This window comes from Xyrauchen texanus, chromosome 3 (genome assembly GCF_025860055.1).
Source record: "Xyrauchen texanus isolate HMW12.3.18 chromosome 3, RBS_HiC_50CHRs, whole genome shotgun sequence".
Lineage (NCBI taxonomy): Eukaryota > Metazoa > Chordata > Actinopteri > Cypriniformes > Catostomidae > Xyrauchen > Xyrauchen texanus.
In genome coordinates this window covers 43,183,088-43,204,387 of record NC_068278.1, presented here as the reverse complement: position 1 = coordinate 43,204,387, position 21,300 = coordinate 43,183,088, and the positions used below count along the sequence as shown (strand labels likewise).

General features: G+C 38.1%; 2 protein-coding genes across 2 annotated transcripts; both read left to right on the top strand.

Moving 5' to 3' along the window:
- The first annotated feature begins 5,981 nt into the window (after positions 1 to 5,981).
- On the top strand, positions 5,982 to 13,238 carry LOC127624878 (uncharacterized). Its single transcript, XM_052099834.1, has 12 exons — positions 5,982 to 6,108; positions 6,196 to 6,305; positions 6,757 to 6,849; positions 6,964 to 7,086; positions 7,582 to 7,674; positions 10,045 to 10,105; positions 10,209 to 10,312; positions 10,481 to 10,654; positions 11,294 to 11,457; positions 11,573 to 11,674; positions 12,173 to 12,222; positions 13,169 to 13,238. The coding sequence occupies exons 1-10, from the start codon at positions 5,982 to 5,984 to the stop codon at positions 11,616 to 11,618; spliced, it is 1,095 nt and encodes a 364-aa protein (XP_051955794.1). The 3' UTR covers positions 11,619 to 11,674; positions 12,173 to 12,222; positions 13,169 to 13,238.
- A 256-nt stretch (positions 13,239 to 13,494) lies between these two features.
- LOC127627065 (uncharacterized) lies at positions 13,495 to 20,003 on the top strand. The gene is made up of 8 exons (XM_052103288.1): positions 13,495 to 13,513; positions 13,947 to 14,139; positions 15,466 to 15,646; positions 15,744 to 15,954; positions 16,561 to 16,721; positions 16,889 to 17,091; positions 17,619 to 17,697; positions 17,797 to 20,003. The coding sequence occupies exons 1-8, from the start codon at positions 13,495 to 13,497 to the stop codon at positions 17,842 to 17,844; spliced, it is 1,095 nt and encodes a 364-aa protein (XP_051959248.1). The 3' UTR covers positions 17,845 to 20,003.
- Positions 20,004 to 21,300: the final 1,297 nt, after the last annotated feature.

Genomic DNA, 21,300 nt, shown 5'->3' with positions numbered 1-21,300 from the left:
TGATGCTGGCTTTGCCAGAAAACTGTTGCTCAAAGATAAGTCCGTGCCGACTATTCTGGGAACAACGACGATGCAAACTGTAAGTAATCTATTTTAAACTTTAAGCTACTTTTTAAAGCGCAATTTCATTCATTATGAATAATCACAGTGTTTTTACTTAGTTTACTTGCATATTGTTCTGGCTGGGGGCGTCAATAATTGATACATAGGCACTGACGTTAGCCAATCATAACAGTGGGCGTTAACACTGAAGTCTTAAATGGAAAACGCCCCCAAAACAGACTGTTTGAATCAGAGGATGAGAAACAGGGTGGGAAAAGGTCATAAATCACTAGTTTTTAAAAGTTTTTCTTAAAAAAAAATATATTAATACTATAATGGGACCTAAGGGAACATAATAATACAATAAAAAAAACCCATGTCATGACCCCTTTAAACTTACACCTATTTTGTTTAGATCAAGCAAGTAGTTATTAATTTATTGCCTTATTATTTTAAAAAAAAAAACATTATTCAGGGAGTGAAAACTATACAAGGGTTAATGCAGATTAACTAGTTTAGACTTCTCCATTACCATTTCCTTGTCTTAGTACAGGGTTGAATATCAGGCCTACACAAACATTGGTACAGAAAGCAAGCACATCATGTATGATCATGTGATTATTTTTAATTCATTAAAAAAAACCATTAAAGTCTTTATTAATGGAAGACGGTAATTCATAAACCTGACAGATGACCACAATACAGGTTTCCAATAGCATTGTCCTAGAGAGATATACCTATGTGGATCTAGTTACAATCTGTATCTTACACATTGGAAACCTGATGACAGTCTGCAGCTTGTGTTGGCCAATCAAGCAAGCTTATCCCCACTGAAACCTCATCCACAGATGTTAATATTTAACAAGTATTGAGAGTTTGGTTCCTCGCAAAAACAAGCATCTTTCCAGTTTTTCTCTACTACATTTGCCAGCCAGGTATACGTTCAGTGGCCTGCAGTCAAGTGTCATCTTTGAATTAAGGTAATACCTCGGAATCTGTGTCATGTAGCCAGATTTGTTTATATGTTATATTCTTTAATTAGGTTGTTTAGACTGCTTACATTAAAATAATTTTAGCCTGGGAGGCTGTGCATTTCATCAGAGATCTGTCTAAAACAATTCTAACCAGTGGTGGTAAACTGCTGCATACCATACATTTTTAATTCTCGTCATCTGATTTTTGTATATTAGGGTGAAGCTCTTCATTTTCTATTCAAGATATTGTTAAAAGTATGGACTGAGAGGGAATGGAATGTATTTCTCCATTTGTAAAGCTAACATTTAAGTTGAATTCACCTTATTGGGTGGTTTGCATGTTTGTCTGGTTCCAGTGAGGGTAGATATTGTGGAGAAATCTTAGTGTTATCATGTAGATACAGTCAGCTCAGAGTGTAATCTACAAACAAACGCTGCTTCAGTGTTGTTATTATTGTGACATATGTGACTTGTTTCTTGCTCATTGTCAAATAAAAACAGAGAAAAAGACACTCATGTATGTAAATTCTGGAGCAGAAAATGGGTCCATGTCTTTCAACTTCATGGGCAGGAAGTTACGCAACCACATCGTTGCCCCGGCAGCAAAACAACGTACGTAAATAGCACACACACACAAACGCCTACATCTACCTAAAATGGTAATACTATCAATAGTAATGGTAATTTAGTCATATTTGATATTGTGTCATCACACACACAGCTTTTATATGTTGAGCAATAAAGGATTTTCCAAAACTGTGTTCAGTAGGAAGTCTTTTTCTATGTGTGTGTGTGTGTGTTCATCAGGATTTATGTTTTGTTTTACCCATTAATGAAATGTTTTTGGTTGAAAAAGTTCAGTTTTCCCATAATGTAATGTGTTTGGTTGAAAACACAGTTTTCTTTTATCTTTAGGTGCATGGGAGACCACTGACCATTCTAAATCTCACGATGATCAGGTGGGCCCCAGCCGAGTAGTACTTTCCCATCCCATCGTGTCGGCGTCAGAGGAACTGCCAGGCAGTGTGCCAGACCTGCGAGAAGAGGTTCAATGGTGTAGAACATGTAACATTCACAACACACTCCTTGATCAGGATAAAGACAGAGGTGAATTTAAAGTTGCAGATGAATCCTATTACCTTCCAAGACCTCAACATATCCTAAACCCTTAATATTGACTAATATTGTTCTAACACTTATTTAATCTTAACAACTAAACAATAATACATACCTAAACTTACTTTTAACTACAGTATGACTGATTTCAACTTAATAAAATGTTTACATTCCGACAACAAACACAAAAACAAAAAAAAAAAAAAAAAAACATACAATCACTACTGTTTTGTAATGTGTATTAATTTATTTACATAGCTTTTTTCTTTCTTTTTTTTCTTTTAAGAAAGAAAGTCTGGAACAAACATTGCAACATGATGTTTATACCACTTCTGAAAGCATATTTGAAGAGAACAGAAAGATTATGCTTGCACGTAAAGTAACTAAGTGAAAGTAATTTCTACATTTGAGTATATACTGAAGGTTAAACACAATATATAAACATGGATAATATATTTTGTCATGTAAAGGCTACTTTATATAATTATTTTTTTTTTTTTATTCTGGGATATTATGAAAATATTGCAGTAAATAGTGATATAATTACTTATAGCAAAAGGCTACTTAATATAATGCCAAATGTGTATTCAGTGGTATTGTAGAATTATGGTTAATAGTGGCATAATTGTTTATTATGCTACATAATTACTGTTCAGCTATCATCAAACTGCATGTTTAATTAAATGCCATAAATCTGTTAATGTAGATTTAAATAAAGGAATAAATAATGAAGATGAATGTGTTCTCTCATTGTATTCATTTCTGTAAAAAATCTTGCAAAATTGTGAGAAATAAACCAATATTACTAATTAATATAAATTATAATAAATTTAAGATAAATTTAATGAGTTCTCATACAACCCCAATTCTGAAAAAGTTGGGACAGTATGAAAAATGATAATAGAAACAAAAAGGAGTGATTTGCAAATTATATTCACTCTTTGCTATATTGAAAGGACTACAACAACACATTATATGATGTTTTACCTTGTGAATTTCGTTTTTATTTTTTTATTTTATGTACAGTAATTTCAAATCAGATGATTGAAACACACTCCAAAAAAAGTTGGAACAGTTGAATGTTTACCACTGTGAAACATAACAATTTCTTCTAATAACACTTATTAACCCTCTAGACACTGAAGACACAAGTTTAAGATTAAGAAAGTGTGACAGATGTGCAAGTTACCCATACCATGGGCACTGAACACCCCTGGCCCATACAGACACTGGCTTTTGGACCTGACACTGATAACAGCTTGGATGGTCCTTTTCCTCTTTGGCCCAGAGAACACAACGGCTGTGTTTTTCAAAAACTATTTCAAATGAGGACTCATTGGACCATTGGACTCATTGGACCAAAAAACACGGTTCCACTGTTCTACTTTCCATCTAAGATGAGAACGAGCCTAGAGAAGTCGGCAGCGCTTCTGGACAGTGTTGTTGTATGGCTTTTGCTTTGCATAGTAAAGTTTTAACTTGCATCTGTGGATCTCCTGCAGCGGCGAATGGTGTTGACTAACAAAGGTTTACTAAAGTAATCCCAAGCCCATGTTCATGATATCCATTACAGATGAATTATGTTTTTTTAAGATAGTGACATCTGAGGGATCAGAGATTGCGTGTATTCAGAAGTGGTTTTCTTCTTGCCCTTTACGCACCGAGATTTGACCATATTACTTGAATCTTCTAATTATACTGTGCACTGTAGAGGGTGAAATGCCCCAAATCCTTCAAGTTTGTCTTTGGGCAACATTGTTCTCAAAGTGCTGGATTATTTGCTGAGGCATCTGTTGGCAAAATTACAAATCTCGAATGATAATTGCTCTTGAAGGACTAGGCTCAACAAGATTGCCTCACCTGTTTAACATCTCCTGTTTCACATTGCCTTGTTAATTTAACTAAATTGTTATTAGTTAAATGAAATGGCCCTGTCTCAGCATTTTTGGTGTGTGTTTCAATCATCTTATTTGAAATTACTATACATAAAAAATGAAGAAATTCATAAGGTAAAACATCATATAATGTTTAGTTGCAGTGTTTTCAATTTAGCAAAGGGTGAATATAATTTACAAATCACTACTTTTTGTTTTTATTAGCATTTTCCAAACAGTCCCAACTTTTTTGGAATTGGGGTTGTCCATGAATGTTATTGTTACAAAATGCATGATTCACTCAGTCCTTCAAGTGTTCACAGAAACACAAAGTGTTTCTTTTTAAAAAATTATCCAATCTAACATAAAATACAATTTACACTCACCTAAAGGATTATTAGGAACACCTGTTCAATTTCTCATTAATGCAATTATCTAATCAACCAATCACATGGCAGTTGCTTCAATGCATTTAGGGGTGTGGTCCTGGTCAAGACAATCTCCTGAACTCCAAACTGAATGTCAGAATGGGAAAAAAAGGTGATTTAAGCAATTTTGAGCGTGGCATGGTTGTTGGTGCCAGACGGGCCGGTCTGAGTATTTCACAATCTGCTCAGTTACTGGGATTTTCACGCACAACCATTTCTAGGGTTTACAAAGAATGGTGTGAAAAGGGAAAAACATCCAGTATGAGGCAGTCCTGTGGGCGAAAATGCCTTTTTGATGCTAGAGGTCAGAGGAGAATGGGCCAACTGATTCAAGCTGATAGAAGAGCAACTTTGCCTGAAATAACCACTCGTTACAACCGAGGTATGCAGCAAAACATTTGTGAAGCCACAACACGCACAACCTTGAGGCGGATGGGCTACAACAGCAGAAGACCCCACCGGGTACCACTCATCTCCACTACAAATAGGAAAAAGAGGCTACAATTTGCAAGAGCTCACCAAAATTGGACAGTTGAAGACTGGAAAAATGTTGCCTGGTCTGATGAGTCTCGATTTCTGTTGAGACATTCAGATGGTAGAGTCAGAATTTGGCATAAACAGAATGAGAACATGGATCCATCATGCCTTGTTACCACTGTGCAGGCTGGTGGTGGTGGTGTAATGGTGTGGGGGATGTTTTCTTGGCACACTTTAGGCCCCTTAGTGCCAATTGGGCATCGTTTAAATGCCACGGCCTACCTGAGCATTGTTTCTGACCATGTCCATCCCTTTATGGCCACCATGTACCCATCCTCTGATGGCTACTTCCAGCAGGATAATGCACCATGTCACAAAGCTTGAATCATTTCAAATTGGTTTCTTGAACATGACAATGAGTTCACTGTACTAAAATGGCCCCCACAGTCACCAGATCTCAACCCAATAGAGCATCTTTGGGATGTGGTGGAACGGGAGCTTCGTGCCCTGGATGTGCATCCCACAAATCTCCATCAACTGCAAGATGCTATCCTATCAATATGGGCCAATATTTCTAAAGAATGCTTTCAGCACCTTGTTGAATCAATGCCACGTAGAATTAAGGCAGTTCTGAAGGCGAAAGGGGGTCAAACACAGTATTAGTATGGTGTTCCTAATAATCCTTTAGGTGAGTGTAAATACATAACAGATTTTAACTTTTTTTTTAATTTGTTTTTTTTATTTTTTTATAAAGTACAATATGATCTATGACATGGATTGCATGGATTTCCTAAACTAGAGCACACCGTTATGTCAGAAGTCGTAACACTCCTAACGATATATAAACTTTTAAAGGGAATTTAACACATTCATCTTCAAAGGATGAATACCTGTGAATTCAAAGCATCTGACTTTGGTGAAAAAAAAAAAACTCATCACAGGCTATCCCCGATCCAGATGGGGGACATAACACTTTAACACTGATATAGGTACAGTACTCATCAAGGTTGTGTAAAATAAGCTCTAGACTCCCCAACAGAGCTTGATGAGAGAAGTGTTACTGTAACTGCATGTTCATTTTTGAAGTTGCAGCTAAACGTGAGGTCTCATGGCTGAGAAACAGTAGACTCAAATGGAACACATTCAAACGATGGATCGGCGTAGACCGCCATCGTGATCCAAAATCCACTGGCAAAGGTAAGCTCTGGCAAAGGTGGTTGTAGTTACTGTGTAGAAGTGTAGAAAGAAGTTCAATCTAAAAATAATTTGCAATTTAATTCATAGCATCCAATGTGTCTTCTGTGAGTGCACGAGTAATTGAATGTGAGGATGAAGCTCCAATGGATGTCAAGATGTTTATCCCATATGATTCTGCCAAGCTGTGCATAACCCAAGTACGTAGAAACCACTCCTGATGCTTTCTTATAGGGAGCATTTTATTTTGGTCAAGAACACAAAGCTTTTTGTTAGGAACACAGTTTTGCACTAGTCACATGTCTGTCACTCCCTCTGTTGCCAGGAGGCATTGGGTGGTAATGGTTCATTCATTTGATGTCATGTGTTTTTGCTCCTTCAAATCCAATTCATAACTAGACATTATAAAACATCATTTCAAAATCCAAAATTATTGATTTTCATAAGGACTAGTCTCAGCCATTCCCAGTACACACCCTGAGTCATGTTTACTTGGTGTGTCAAGTTCAGAGCGGTTAGGTGTAATATATTATGCTGTACCCTGGTATGCAGAATGGGACAATAATCCCATGAATACCAAAATGGGCAGATCCATTTGAATTTCCATCGCCACTATGTATTTTTTGTTTATGGTTGTCACCATGCCAACAGATGACAGATGATATGATGGCAATGAAGAACAGTCATCGGGAGACGCTTCATGAACTGGAGGAGAATTTTCTAATTGCATCAAGGGAGAACCAGGTGACAAAGCTTGTTTACCACTGATCATTCAATTGAACAAAAATCAAGAATGCAATTCTGTTATGGATGTTTAAGTGTATATATGGCTGTATCAGTAAATGTGTGTCTTTGTAGGAAAGAACGGTTCTTAAAATTAGGACGTATTACCAAAATAAGCTTAACACCCTGAAGAGGATACTGGATATTTACCAGGATAAGGTGACCAGAAAAAATGCACACTGGGAAGAGAAGGTCAGGGTGAGTCACAGGCATCATCAACTTTTTAATACTTCCTCCAATTTCCCAAATTCTCCTCACTAAATACACTGCACACCTGATCCCCAATTCAGGATCAGGCAGGTCTAAACCTAAACATATAATGTAAGGGATCTGTATGCCCTCTGTTGCAATGACAACATGGGATGCTTTTGTGCTGATGTTGCCTCCAGGCTTCTTATCTATCTTAACAAGCCAGAGGATCAACTGCTCAGCCAGCTTCACCAGAAAGGCTACACTGGTTTACAAGCTTTTTCAGCTTTTTACTGGTCCAGCCCCAGAACAGCATTAACCAGCTGGTAAATTTATACTGGTGTAATCAGGTCTTTTCAGCAGGGTGGTCCACCACAACATGGGTTTTCTTTAACTTCACAGATGATATAGGATTATATTCTGAGTAATCATGTCATAATGCCGTTGTCTGGCTATATGATCTACTTTGATATCATGTGTGATATTTAATTTTCCTCTGATCAGAGTCTGGAGAATCTGAATGACCAACTTCAGGAACAACACAAAAAGCTTCAGGAGGGGAACCAAGCAGATTTAGCAACATGGGACAGAGAGAAGGTATAACAGTATGATAAACCTGTTAGAAAATGTAGGAGGCAGGAACCAAATGCAGAGTTGAAAAAATAATAGGGAATTGATTTAATAACAAGAGCAAAATACAAACCAAAACTCCTAAGAACATAAACTACCCCAAAGGGGAAAAAGGGTAAACCAGGCTGGGGCAGAGGGAAACAGGACTGACCGGACCGAAACAGGAGCCAGGTGGGAGAAACACAACTGACAAGGAGGACTGAAAACACAAGACTGGAAACAAGACCGATTAACAAGACCAACGAACAGGAACGACTGGAATACATACTGAAAACAAGACGAACTGGCCCTGGACAGCAAACACGAGGAGACTAAAATAGGGAGAGAAATCAAATGGGTTAACAGGGGACAGTTGAGGCAAATTGACTAATAATACGCAAACAAGGAGGTGGGGTATGACGAAAGACAGAGAGACATGAGGTGATACAGAAACAAAACAACCGAATGGCATGACCGCACATCGTCAAGACAATGAGGCAATATACGCCCATGCCAACAGACAAACAAGATGAGAGAATGCATAGCGAGGCAAAAGATGGGACACCTGTGCAAGAGTTTGGCCTCAGCACAAAGTGAAGAAAGCTTGCGACCCGGGCGCACAGCATAAAGTGAGTGCAACGTGCATCTGTGTGAGAGAGAGAGAGAGAGAGAGAGAGAGAGAGAGATTGATGCTTGATGCAAGTGCATGTCACTAAGATGACAAGCACAATGCACTCACACAAATACAAGACATGGAACATGATTGTCCGGATCCGAAACAGAAGGGTCAGGATCCAGACACCATGCTCTGGACATGAAACTCGAGACTGACCGGGAAATCACAACTGGCCATATGCACTCTCACAAGGCAGACATGGGATGATGATGCCACGGTTAATTGTAACCATAACTTTGAAGAGACAAAAAAAAAAACACATAAATGCAGCATAAAAGTAATCCATAAAAATCCAGTGGTTTAATCCATGTATATTTTGGGTGAGAACAGACCAAAATGTAACTCCTTTTTCACTGTACATCTAGCCACTTCAGTCTGTAGGCACCATTATCATAAACAAAAACGAAATGTTAAATCATATTTTCGTAAACTGAAATAAAATAAAAATCAACTATTAGAAAAAATGAAACTAAAGTAAAATGCATTTTCATGGCTCTGAAAAAATTTAATAAAAATAATCATAAATATTTTTTAGTTTTCATTTTTGTTGCGGTAGGTTTTTAAACACTCTATCAACTTAACATAAAGATGCCACTATGAAGGTGATAGCACTAGCAGATGGACTATTGCCCTCATTACATTAGCAAAGACAGAGCAGGAGGGAATAACTACAGTATGTCATGGAGAGAAGCAAAGCAGTTAGAAAACTAGTGTGACTAGAAGTTGGTCCCGGTATTACGATGTGGTTCTACAACACGTGAAAATGGAATTGAAATGTTTTGCTGTCACAGTAAATATTCACTTTCCCATGGTCACAGTGTTAAATAAGAGATTGCAGGTCATCTTTCTACAGCACTATATGTCTTTTATAGGTCAAACACTTAAATGTGGAATTGTATTTTAACTTTTAAGTTTATATATACTGTATATACTGTGCAAAAGTCTTAGACACATACGATGCTTCACAAAACCACCCACTGAACATAGTGTCAGTCTGAGATTACATAAAGAGACTGAAGCAACTGAGACAGCGAAATAGATTTTTTTATGTTTACTGGACTTTGTATGAAAAATGGAAACTATTTACATTTATGCATTTGGCAGACGCTTTTATCCAAAGCGACTTACAGAGCCCTTATTACAGGGGCAATCCCCCTGGAGCAACCTGGAGTTAAGTGCTTTGCTCAAGGACACAATGGTGGTGGCTGTGGGGATCAAACCAGTGACTTACTGATCACCAGTTTACCAGTTATGTGCATTAGACCACTACACCACCACCAATTTGTGGCATAATGTTGATTACAATAAAAATTCTCCATCCTTTTAAAAAAAAAAAAAAAAAAGCAAAAAAGGTCACTGAAGTGAGGCATTTACAAAGGGAGTGAGTGGGGCCCATTTTTGGAAGGTTTAAGGCATAAATGTGAAGCTAATAATTTTGCACTTGCACATTAATGCTCTTTCATTAATTCTCTAAGAGAAATAATTATTTGTGGTGATAACCAACATTATATCACATATGGGGTCGATTGAGCTTAACATGTATTGAACACAACATGTATTGAACACAAAATATTCATTTTAATGAAAGAGAGCACATGGTGCTCATTACACTTAAAACTGGATTCTGTCATTGGAGACTGAGGCTTTTAGTGGACTAAAGGGATTGATGGACATTTTTCCAGAACAAGATGATGGAATTGTTCTCCTCCCGATTGGACCTCCTTAACAACCACCAGGCATCAAGTAAGAGCTATATACTGTAGTTACTGTGCATTTCAGATTTATGACACAAGTAAAATATTTGAATGATTAGTAAAGTGACCATGAATCTCTGTATCTTTGACAGCATTGCAGGAGCTGCAGTTGGCCAGGGCAGAGATGGGAAAGGTCCAGGAGATGCTGGAGGCCTCTCAGGAGAAGAAAGAACCAGAACAAACCTCTGAAGGAAAGGTAGAAAGATGCTGTCCTCTGTTAACTAGTTAGAAGTTCTATTCTCTTGTGTACAATTGACCAGACATTGATTTTATGTCAATTCTGTGGTGATTGCAGGGAACCTGGCATGTATGATTTCTGTGAAATTACATTCTTGAATTGTACTGTACTCCCCTGTGCCATCAGGACTGCGGTGACTCAGATGTACCACTAGATGGCGCACAAGCTCGTCTGGAGGTTCTGAAGGATAACTTGTTGATGAGAGAGAGAGAGATCTCAATGCTCATGGAAGGAGGAGAAAGGGTGACAGATCTTGAACAATCAGCATACGCTCGCCTTCTCAGTGCTGTTATACAACAGGTGCTTTTGAATAATATGCGATGCAGGGGCGTAGATTACAGGGGGGGATGGGTGGAGGTACATCTATAACTTGCATTATGACAAAGAAATGTGTGACGCATCTGTTTCCTTCAGAATCAAATTTAGCTGTCATTAAGCGGTTTCTAGGTGGTAGGCTACTTAATTATTTTTATTATTTTTTTTTATACCTCTAAAACAGTACTTTTTATTACTTATAAATATTAGGGCTTTCAATGGATTAAAATGAATTATAAAACTACTAATAGGTTTAAACACGATTGTGATTTATCTCAGGATTTTTCAGTTAATTAGTATTGAAAAACACAATGTTTTTTACAATATATCCAAGTTTTATAAATTTTTGTGGATGTCACTTGTAGCAGACTTAGTGAGTCTGTTTGTCCGCCACAGAATTGATTGATTATTGAAAGTTACTTTGATATTATTAATGATTATTCTAAATGATATCCAGTATAATGAGTTAAAGGAACACATTTCTGGTTTGCTGTCAATGAAAAGGTACTTGAGCTTTAGTGATGGGGTTGTGAGAGTACATAAGACACACAAAAAAAGGCTGGGAACACTGATCTAAGCCATTTATAATTGGCATGCTGCGGGCAATTTCTCTCTGCATTCCAGTCTCATCATGTTTATGCTGAGTTAGTAGAAGCTAAGCAGCAGTTTGACCAAATGGCAGTGGACAATCGAAAAACTATGACAGAGATTAAAGAAAGTCTAGAACAAACCATAGAAGAGTCCAACCAGAAGACTGATGAGGAACAAGATCATACAAAGCAGAAAATGTGAGATCATGATAATGGTTTCTATACAGTCAGAATATAACTTAAAAAAAAAAAAATTCCACAACTCTGAACATATGCATCTCCTAACTGACTGATACATGTTAACTCAGGGCAGAGCCAAAGGAGGAGGATGGATCACAGGCCGACTTACTCCATCATGAAGTCATACAAGTGGCTTTGGAGTGCATCAGAGCAGGAGCTATACCCACCGTGATTGGTAAATTGGTGAATATGTTAATGATTAAAAAGGGAGTCTGTGTAGCTCAGCGAGTATTGAAGCTGACTACCACCCCTGCAGTCGTAACCTCGAATCCAGGGTGGGCTGAGTGACTCCAGCCAGGTCTCCTAAGCAACCAAATTGGCCCGGTTGCTAGGGAGGGTAGAGGTTGCGATTGGTGGTTCTCGCTCTCAATGGGGTGCATGGTAAGTTGTGCGTGGTTCGCGGAGAGTAGCATGAGCCTCCACATGCTGGGAGTCTCCGCAGTGTCATGCACAACGAGCCACATGATAAGATGCGTGGATTGACTGTCTCAGCATCGGAGGCACCTGAGACTTATCCTACGCCACTCAGATTGAGGTGAGTAACCGCGCCACCACGAGGACCTACTAAGTAGTGGGAATTGGGCATTACAAATTGGGCGAAATACTAGTCTCTATATGGATTTAAGCATGAATCTGTACTTACAGTAGTCGGGTATTTCTGTTTTATTCTTAGAGTCTGACACAAATGAGGCTTGTGCAGCAGAGCTGGATGAAAGAGTCAAAGTATGTCACAAACTCACACAGACACACATTTTACTTTGCACTAGTCTCCCCATGTTTTTTTTATTTAGTTTTTCATTTTCAGTGTCCATTCAGTTATGTTTTCAATAGTTTACACTCTGTAATTTAGTTTATAGTAGTCTTAGTTTTTGTGTGTGTTTTATTGTTTCAGTTTATTTAGTTTTTATTTTAGTTTTAAGATTTATGGTTGCCAAAGTTAAAGGAATAGTTCACCCAAAAAATTTAAATTCTCTGATCAAATTCATGCCATCCTAAATGTGTATGACTTCCTTTCTTGTGCAGAACATAAATATTTTAGAAGAATATTTTCATTTTTGGGGTCCACCTTTGAAGCTCCATAAAGCACATAAAGGCAGTGTAAATGTAATTCATCCGACTCCAGTGGTTAAATCCATATCTTCAGAAGTGATGTGATAGGTGTAGGTGAGAAACAGATCATTATTGAAGTCCTGTTTTACTATCAATTCTCCTCCCTGTCCAATACGTGGTGATATGCAAGAAGAAGGCATTGTATGGACCTACAGAGCTGAGGTATTTTTTTGTGAATCTTCATTGTGTTCTGCAGAAGAAAGAAAGTCATAAACATCTGGGATTACATGAGCGTGAGTAAATGATGAAATTTTTGGGTGAACTTTACCTTTAATGTGTTAACTGATATAATTTAAATATGTTTAACAGGGTTCAATTTCTCAGGGCCTGCTATTGCTACCTCTATCTAGTAACATTGTCTTGTTTATTAAAATAGGGTAATTTTGATCATATTTCAATTTTGGAGTTATAAAAATATATTTTAGTTTCAGTTTTTCAATTATGTTGAAGTTAGACATTGCAGTTTTTATTTTAGTTAAGAAAAAGATTATTAAGAATAAATTATTTTCATTAAGGACAATAACACTGCTTGATACACACTTTCTACCATTCTTTTTAGAAGTTTGAGGAGAATGTTCGACAAAATGGATTCCTAAATGCTGAAAATGAGAAGAGTTTAGGGCAGCAGCTGTTATTACTGCAAGTTGAGGTGAGAACAGCTAAGCAAATATATACCTTTTAGTGTATAATCTAAACTGATCTAACTTGGTAATCTTCAAACTATAATCTAAATACTGATTTACACAGTGATTGTTTCAAATGAAGTCTATTAATCTGATCTCATATTCCTCCTCTATCTGTTAGTTAAAGCAACTCAAAGATGAAAATAAGAAGATTATTGACAACTACACAGCTGAAAGGACCATGAGAAAGAAGTACTACAACATGGTGGAGGATATGAAAGGCATAGTATATCACCCTCATATAGCTTGACAAAATAGGCCTACGAAGAAATTAGTTAGTATAGGAACTGTTGCCAGACACAACATGAACTGGAATAGTTATTTTTTTGGCTATCCACAATTTACTCTGAGACTTTGGGCCAAATATCTCCTAGATTCTTAAATGGTTTCTCAGAAAAAACAATTTTCATTCTTTTTATTCCGTTGTATACAAATCCAAAAGAAGGAAAATCAGCTAAGAGCATTTAGGTTCATGCAAGGTTTTTAATGATTATGTAAGGCTTAACATGAGAAATGTTTTTAATGGATATCTGTCCACATGTAAATAAAAATAAGTGACATTGCTGTACACATCAAAAAGGTGCATATCGAAATTCATTAGACTTTTTAACCTATAAATAGTACATGCCTAACTTTTTGTATGGTAATGTACAGGTAAGATCAGAGTGTTCTGTCGAATAAGACCGCTGACTCGCGCAGAGCAAGCAAGAAGAGGTCACATCATAGTTGCTTGTCTTGATGATTACTCTGTGATCCTGGAGACTCCTCGAGGACCTCGCGAGTTTCAGTTTGACAAAATCTTTCACTCAGAATGTACACAGGAGGAGATCTTCCTGGAATCCAGTGGGTAAGGGTGCTATTACTGTCATACATGGGGAGTTGAAATGCTATGCTCAATCTAAAACTTCTTTAAAGTGTGTTACTCAACACTTTTTTGCATGCAGCTTTCTGACCTCATAAAAAAAAACTTAAATGAAAATGGTCAAATACTTTAAAGAAATAGTGACCAGTTGTAGGACCAAAATCTCTCAGAAAAGAGGTACTATTTAAGGTACAAGTGCCGTCACTGGGGTGGAACCCTCAAGGGGACCTTTTCTGTATCTCTATTTATAATGTATAACTCGTTTTGGTACATAATTCAGCCTGGTCTCATCAACATTACATGACCATTGCAACATTTTTGCTAAATTAAATTATGTGCCTTATTTCACGGGTGCAAAAAGCGAGTGAAAAGGTGTCATAATCAGACAAGGTTTTTAAAGGTGCTGTAAGCTATTTTTACACTTATTTCAGTGAAAGATATCAGTGAAATAAGTGTCATGAGGTATCTCACCAGTCTCTATGACAGCTCCAGACTTTGTAAACGGCAAACAAAAATGTGTCCACGGTCTCTGACGCTTTCTGCCTGTCAATCATTTTGTGTGTTCTGAAGGTGTTGTCATTGAGGCTTAATGCTGTATTCTGATTTATTATTTGTCAGTTAAGAGCACTATTTCGCTTCTGTTGTGTTTGACAACTATGGGAACAGGTTTTGCGGTGTTGTGGAAAAAGGGGGTGTGGCTAAATCAACTGCACAGTCTTGTGGAAAAGCACATTTTCTGAAGCAATTTTCATCTAAGAATTTCATCTCACGAGTCAGCTTGCTTGCTTGACTGGTGTAAAAAAGCATGCATTGTTTTGTCTCCTTAAGGGTATAACTATGTACCCAACAGTACATCCACAGTGACGGCTTTGTTCTTTAAACACTGCAGTACAGTTTTTTTGGAGAGTAAATATATACACTCACTTAGAGCTTTATGTTTTTACTATGATCCCAATAAAGTGTCCGACGTGGTCTTCTGCTGTTGTAGACCATCTGCCTCAAATTTCGAAGTGTTGAGCATTCTGAGATGCTATTCTGCTCACTGCATTTGTACAGAGTGATTATCGGTAGACTTTCTGTCAGCTTGAACCAGTCTGGCCATTCTCCATTAACCTCTCTCAACAACAGGTGGATCAGCATTTTCTGAAATACTCAAACCAGCCCGTCCGGCACAAACAATCGTGCCATGGTCTAAATCACTGAGATCACATTATTATTTTCCCATTCTGATGGCTGATATGAACATGTTTTGTGAGATTTCAGCAGATTTGAAGAGATGAAGAATGCTGAATAGATGCAAATTTCTCTTAGGCTAATCCAGTGTGCAATTGATGGCTTTAACATATGCATCTTTGCGTATGGCCATACGGGTTCAGGGAAAACCTTCACAATGGTTGGAGATAGAGATCAGAGGAACCCAGGAATCATACCGAGAACCTTCACCAAGATCTTTGACATAATCCAGGAGAATGAGTCTAAATTTGAGTTTAAGGTATGGTATACTTTACATGTTTAATGGTAGTCTTTAAACTTTCCCCTCTAATCCTCCTTTCTTCTCTTCTTTCCTCCCCTCTTTTGTCCATCCTCAGGTTTCTGCCTACATGTTGGAGCTATACAACGACCGATTACAGGATCTCTTTGTAAGCCCCACTGAAGCATTCTGCAAGCGAATTGAAATTAAGAGGGACAAAAAGGGGCTTGTGTTTGCCCAAGGAGCAGAGATAAAGACGGCAGCCAGCGCCGGCGAACTCTTTGCATTATTCGAGCAGGGCTGTGCAAACCGTCACATTGCAGCCACAAGTAAGTGCTTAATGAAACCTCAAAGGAGTTCAGTTAAATGGTTTGAATTAATTGCTTTAGTTACAGTCAGTATGAATGACTTGGCAGAACTGCTTCTGTAGAGACTGTTGCCAAATTTCCAAACAATTGGGGAGGTCCTTGAGTTTAGCTGTATGTGTGGCTTCCATGAGCAAACGCAGATTTAATATGGTCTCTGTGTTTCATCAATCTATCTTTCAAAAAGTTTTCCCCATTAAATGCCATAAAAATCCATTTAAACCATGTCCCACATAGCCCATGCATGTTCCCCGGTGCATTTATTGAGCTAATTATTATTAATAAAAATATAAAATAAGTAGGATGGACTGGCGACCTGTCCAGGGTGTCCCCCGCCTTTCGCCCAATGTTAGCTGGGATAGGCTCCAGCCCCCCGCGACCCTGTACACAGGATAAGCGGTTGACGATGGATGGATGGATGGATAAAATAAGTAAACTTTATTTACATTTTTTAAATGAGACTGCAAAGTGCGTGTAGCTACAGAATCATCCCAATCTATTTTTGGATTGTACAATTTTGCATGAGCAATCTGAGCTTTCAAAGTAAGTAATTTTGACTTCTTTTGTTAGAGATGAATGTAGAGAGTTCACGCTCTCACCTGATCATTGGCATCATGATTGAGAGCCAGAATCTGACCAATGGGAGTGTGAGTTTCGGAAAGCTCAGTCTGGTGGACCTGGCAGGAAGTGAGCGAGCAGCAAAATCAGGAGCCAAAGACGACCAGCTGAAGGTTTTATGCAGGACTCATGAACAAAAAAATACATGCTGATTTCTTCATTTAATCTCTTCGATTAAGCCTTGAAACCGCTTCACCTCCAATGTTTTCTCAAATATATAATTTACATAAAATACCTCTCCTGACAAATTGTGTCTTTCACTTTGTGTGTTTTGTTCTAGGAGGCAAACTCTATTAACAAATCCTTGAGTGCTTTAGGAGATGTGATTTCAGCATTGTCAATGGAGCAGCCTCATGTGCCCTACCGTAACAACAAGCTGACCCAGCTCATGCAGGACTCACTGGGGGGCAATGCCAAGACCCTCATGTTCCTAAACATCTCACCATCTGATTACAACCTGGATGAAACTCTCACCTCGCTTATGTGAGCACCAAACAACCTAAGAAAAACAATACGCACACAGTAACCCTCACAATTTTATAACAAGTCTGAAATTTTCTGTGTCCTAAGTCCTCCAAATATTCTTCTCATCTAAATCTAAAGCAATAATCTCTTATTTCAGAGTCAGTCATGAGGTCATGACTATTTTGTTTTTGTTTTGTTTTTTTGCATAAAAGCTCCCAAATAGAGTTTTCTGCTGTTATATTATAGTGATTATAAGATATTATATAATTAAAAGTATTTGGGCACAATAAAATGGCATTGGAAGCAGTTTGTTGAAAATAATTCCAATAGTAACCTTACTGATCATTTTAAAAAGTAATGATAAAGCTAAAATTGCTAGGAAAAATTAAGTTCTTTCTGAGAAAATGGCTAGCATCATTTGCTTGCAGATGTACCTTGGTTATATATTTTGTTTCCAATGCAATCAAATTGACACATTTTAAGTGTGACTTAGTATCTAAAAAATACCTTTTGGGCCACTATACATTGCGTATTTCTTAACACAGCTATGCGACTCGAGTGAAAGCCATCACCAACAATGCACTGAGGAATGTGGACAACAAGGAAATTGCTCAGCTGAAAGAGGTGTGAACATCATTTTACAGAGATCATACATTTTCAGCTTGTGAACAAAAATCAACCTCATCTCTCGTTTTTCAAATATTCTCTCTTTTCACTTCACAGGTGATATTAAAACTTAAGTCAGGCCAGCCAGTGGAAGAAGAAGTCTGAGCTTCCATCACATGGGGATATGGTTTTGATATCAATAAGGCCATATTCTTATATTAGCATGTTTGGTCAATTTAAAGCTGCAATGATTAATTTCTGCACCTCTGAATGGAATTGCAAAAATAAACGTTTGTTTTCAAACAGCCTTCTAAATATGCCCCTCAACTGCTGTTGGCAAAACAAACAGATTCCAAACGAAATAAAGCAGGCGAATGAGAGCGAGGGAACCCTGCTGATAGACACTGTCACGCAATCAGATCTCATTTCAATTGACATGAAAGACCCGTGTTGTGATGCTTTTTAGGACAATGTGGAGGTCCCTAAATTTAGAGCCCTTTTTATGTCCTGTATGTGAGAAATAAACCAATTTGAGTACACAGGGGCAAGAAAATATCAAAAAGCACCATAAGAGGGAGGTCTCATGGGCGCCATGCGAGGGTCGGACGAGTGAACGCGAACTCTGCAAACTTTGCTAGTTTTTATAATATTTGTGTCAATACACCCTGATCCTTAATTGTTTTGGGAAGACAATATTTAAAAGAATTTAAATTCCCTGGGCTCTGGAGATTTTAAAAGACACTTACGTGCTCTGGCTGATTCCCCTCAGCAGCAGGCCAGAAGACCCGCACTTAATTCGGATGGTGAACTGAAAGAAATCCGGCGTGAATTGATGAATATTTTGGCAATGCTGACAAAGCTCTTTGGAGACTTGGAGGATCTTGCTGTATTAAGTCGATCAATCACTTCCATGGAAACAAAATTCACTGAGTTGGTTACAAGATTTACGGATGTTGAGAGGCGGATCGATTATCTGGAGTCATCGAAGTGGGAAATAGCTGCCAATCCGCTAGTGACCAAGGTGGATTTGGAACGCATCTGGGAAAAACTGGATTTGGAGAATCGTAATCGACGAAACAATGTCTGAATTGTTGGAATTCTTGAGCATGAGGACATAAAAGGCTATTAGCTGGAAATCAAGCAAGCTCACAGAGTTCCGGCTTGGAGGACTGCTGAGGGAGACAGACCACGATCAATTCTGGCCAAATTTCTGAGATCATCCGATAAAGATCTTTTGTAATATTAGGCGAGGCGTAAAGGAAGAACCCCAGCATTTTGTTGTTCCCAGACCTTGCGAATTCGACAAGAGAGAAACGTGATCGGTTCAAGGAATGCAAGAAACTCTTACATCAATGGAAGGTCTCTTTTGCTCTGATGTGTCTGGCCTAACTGAGAATAGATACTAAGGATAGCTGCAAAATATTTACATGCCCACAGCAAGCGATGTCCTTCATAAAGACAATCGTGTGATTAAGCCATTTGGTGATTTTCATGTTGCTGCCTAGTGGGCCTGACTCATTGAACATCCACTTGACTCTCCAAGGAAACTAGGCGCTTTTTTCATTTCTTTTTGTGTTCCGCCTAGCAGCTGGAGTTTGTTTTGTGGAATAACACTCCCTCTGGGAGTTGTGAAAGAATCTGCACATACTTGGAGTTTGTTTTCTGGAATATTTCTTGCAGGACATTGGAGTGATTAGGGCATTTGTTGCACTCATGTAATGACTGAATAGGCTGGCTCACTGAACATTTGTTTGACCACCCGAGGAACTGCCTTTGTGTGTGTGTGTGTGTGTGTGTGTGTGTGTGTGTGTGTGCTGTTTCAGCTAGTGGCTGGAGTTTGTTTTGTGGAGGAACACACCTTCGTGGCACTCTACACTTTTTTGTTTTATAATTATTGTAATTCTGTTTCACAAAATTTGTATAGAAGCACCGGACCGGACCCAGTTGTTACAGGGGCTCTCGTAGGCGTACATGGACTGTTTGAGTTTAGAGGGATTGACGCCGGTTGCTGCTGTCATGCATGGGGTTAATGTGCACGTTTTTCTTTTTTCTGTTTGTTTGGTTCGGGGGGGAAGTTTGGGATTTGATTGTTGCTCTAATTTTGGAATGTGGTCATTATAATTGTATAAATATTTTTGTTATACAATAAAACAAATTCTAATATGCCAAAATGTCAAATGTTAATATGAGTGGATTGTCTCTCTCCACGTGGACTGTGAATGGGTTGGGGCACCCCATAAAAACAAGGAAGGTTATTTATTTTATTTTTCTTAAACGTAAGAAATATGATAGAGCGTTTCTTCAAGAAATGCATCTTTCCTTTCAGGAAGCTGAACATTTTGGGAAGATATGGGGTGGAAATGTTTTCTTTAGTGCTGGCTCAATTAAGAGCAGGGGAGGCATTATTTGATTGATAAGTAAACATTTACAATTCAGATATCTCTAACAGAGTAAAGATAAATTAGGAAGAGTCGTTATTGTTTTAGCAGAAATTCAGGGACAAAGTCTTATTTTGGCTAATACATGTGCACCTAATGTTAATGATCAGGGCTTTTTTATAGGTCTTGAAGGGATGTTGCAAGTCGCTGGCACCCCTCATAATATTGGGAGGAGATTTCTGATGGACTCAGTCCTTGAATATAGTGAAGCAAAAGTGTGTAAGCCCCATAGAGCAACAGTGACACTTCAAAGGATGTGTAAAAATCTTGGTCTCACAGATATTTGGAGACGTTTGAATCCATCTGTGAGGGACTGTACATTCTTTTCATCAGTCCATAAGATTTATTCTAGAATATATATTTATTTATTTTTTATGTTCTAATTGTTGGTGACCACTGAAGTGCGTGTTTGTGTCGGGTGGGGGATGTAGGGGAATGTTCAGGGGGAGGGGTTTAATGTATATAATTGATTCCATATTTTATGTTATGTTTGTATGATTTATACATGGAATCAATAAAAACTGTATAAAAAAAAAAAAAAAAAGCACCATAAGAGAATGGCTGGAGAAAGTTTTATGTTTTACAATGTTGTATATTGTACAAAGTAATTAGTTACTGTAATCTGTTCTCCCGATGGCCAGTCCACCCCTGATCAGCTCCAAAGTGCGGTTCATTTTTCCTGTATTTTTCTGTTTCGCGGCCGACCCACCAACCCGCTCTGTTCTCTCACTGGCCAGTCCGCCCCTGATCAGCCCCAAAATGCTTTGGCCCACCGGAAAAATGCCCGGTATGCCAGATTGCCAGTCCAGCCCTGGCATGCGCCCCCTAACGAGTGAGAGAGAAACGTGTGGTGCTGAGTAGATAACTAGGAGGAAAAATATGGAAGTATTATAATGACAAATGTCTTTGAAATTGAAATGAATTGAACTAGTTGAATTCCTGCTATCAGTCGACCCATCATGGTGCTGTTGCGTCACGCATTTTTTTATTATCGATTTGTTTTTTACACAAATTTACATAACGATTTGCTTCAGAAGACATTCATTGATTTACTGGATTACTTTTATACTGCCTATATATGCCTTTTGGTCTGTCAAACAGCCAGCATTATCATGAGACCTATTTGCTTTTAAATCGATAGGGTTGTGTAAATAATAAATCGATAACTTAACCTTTAAAAAAT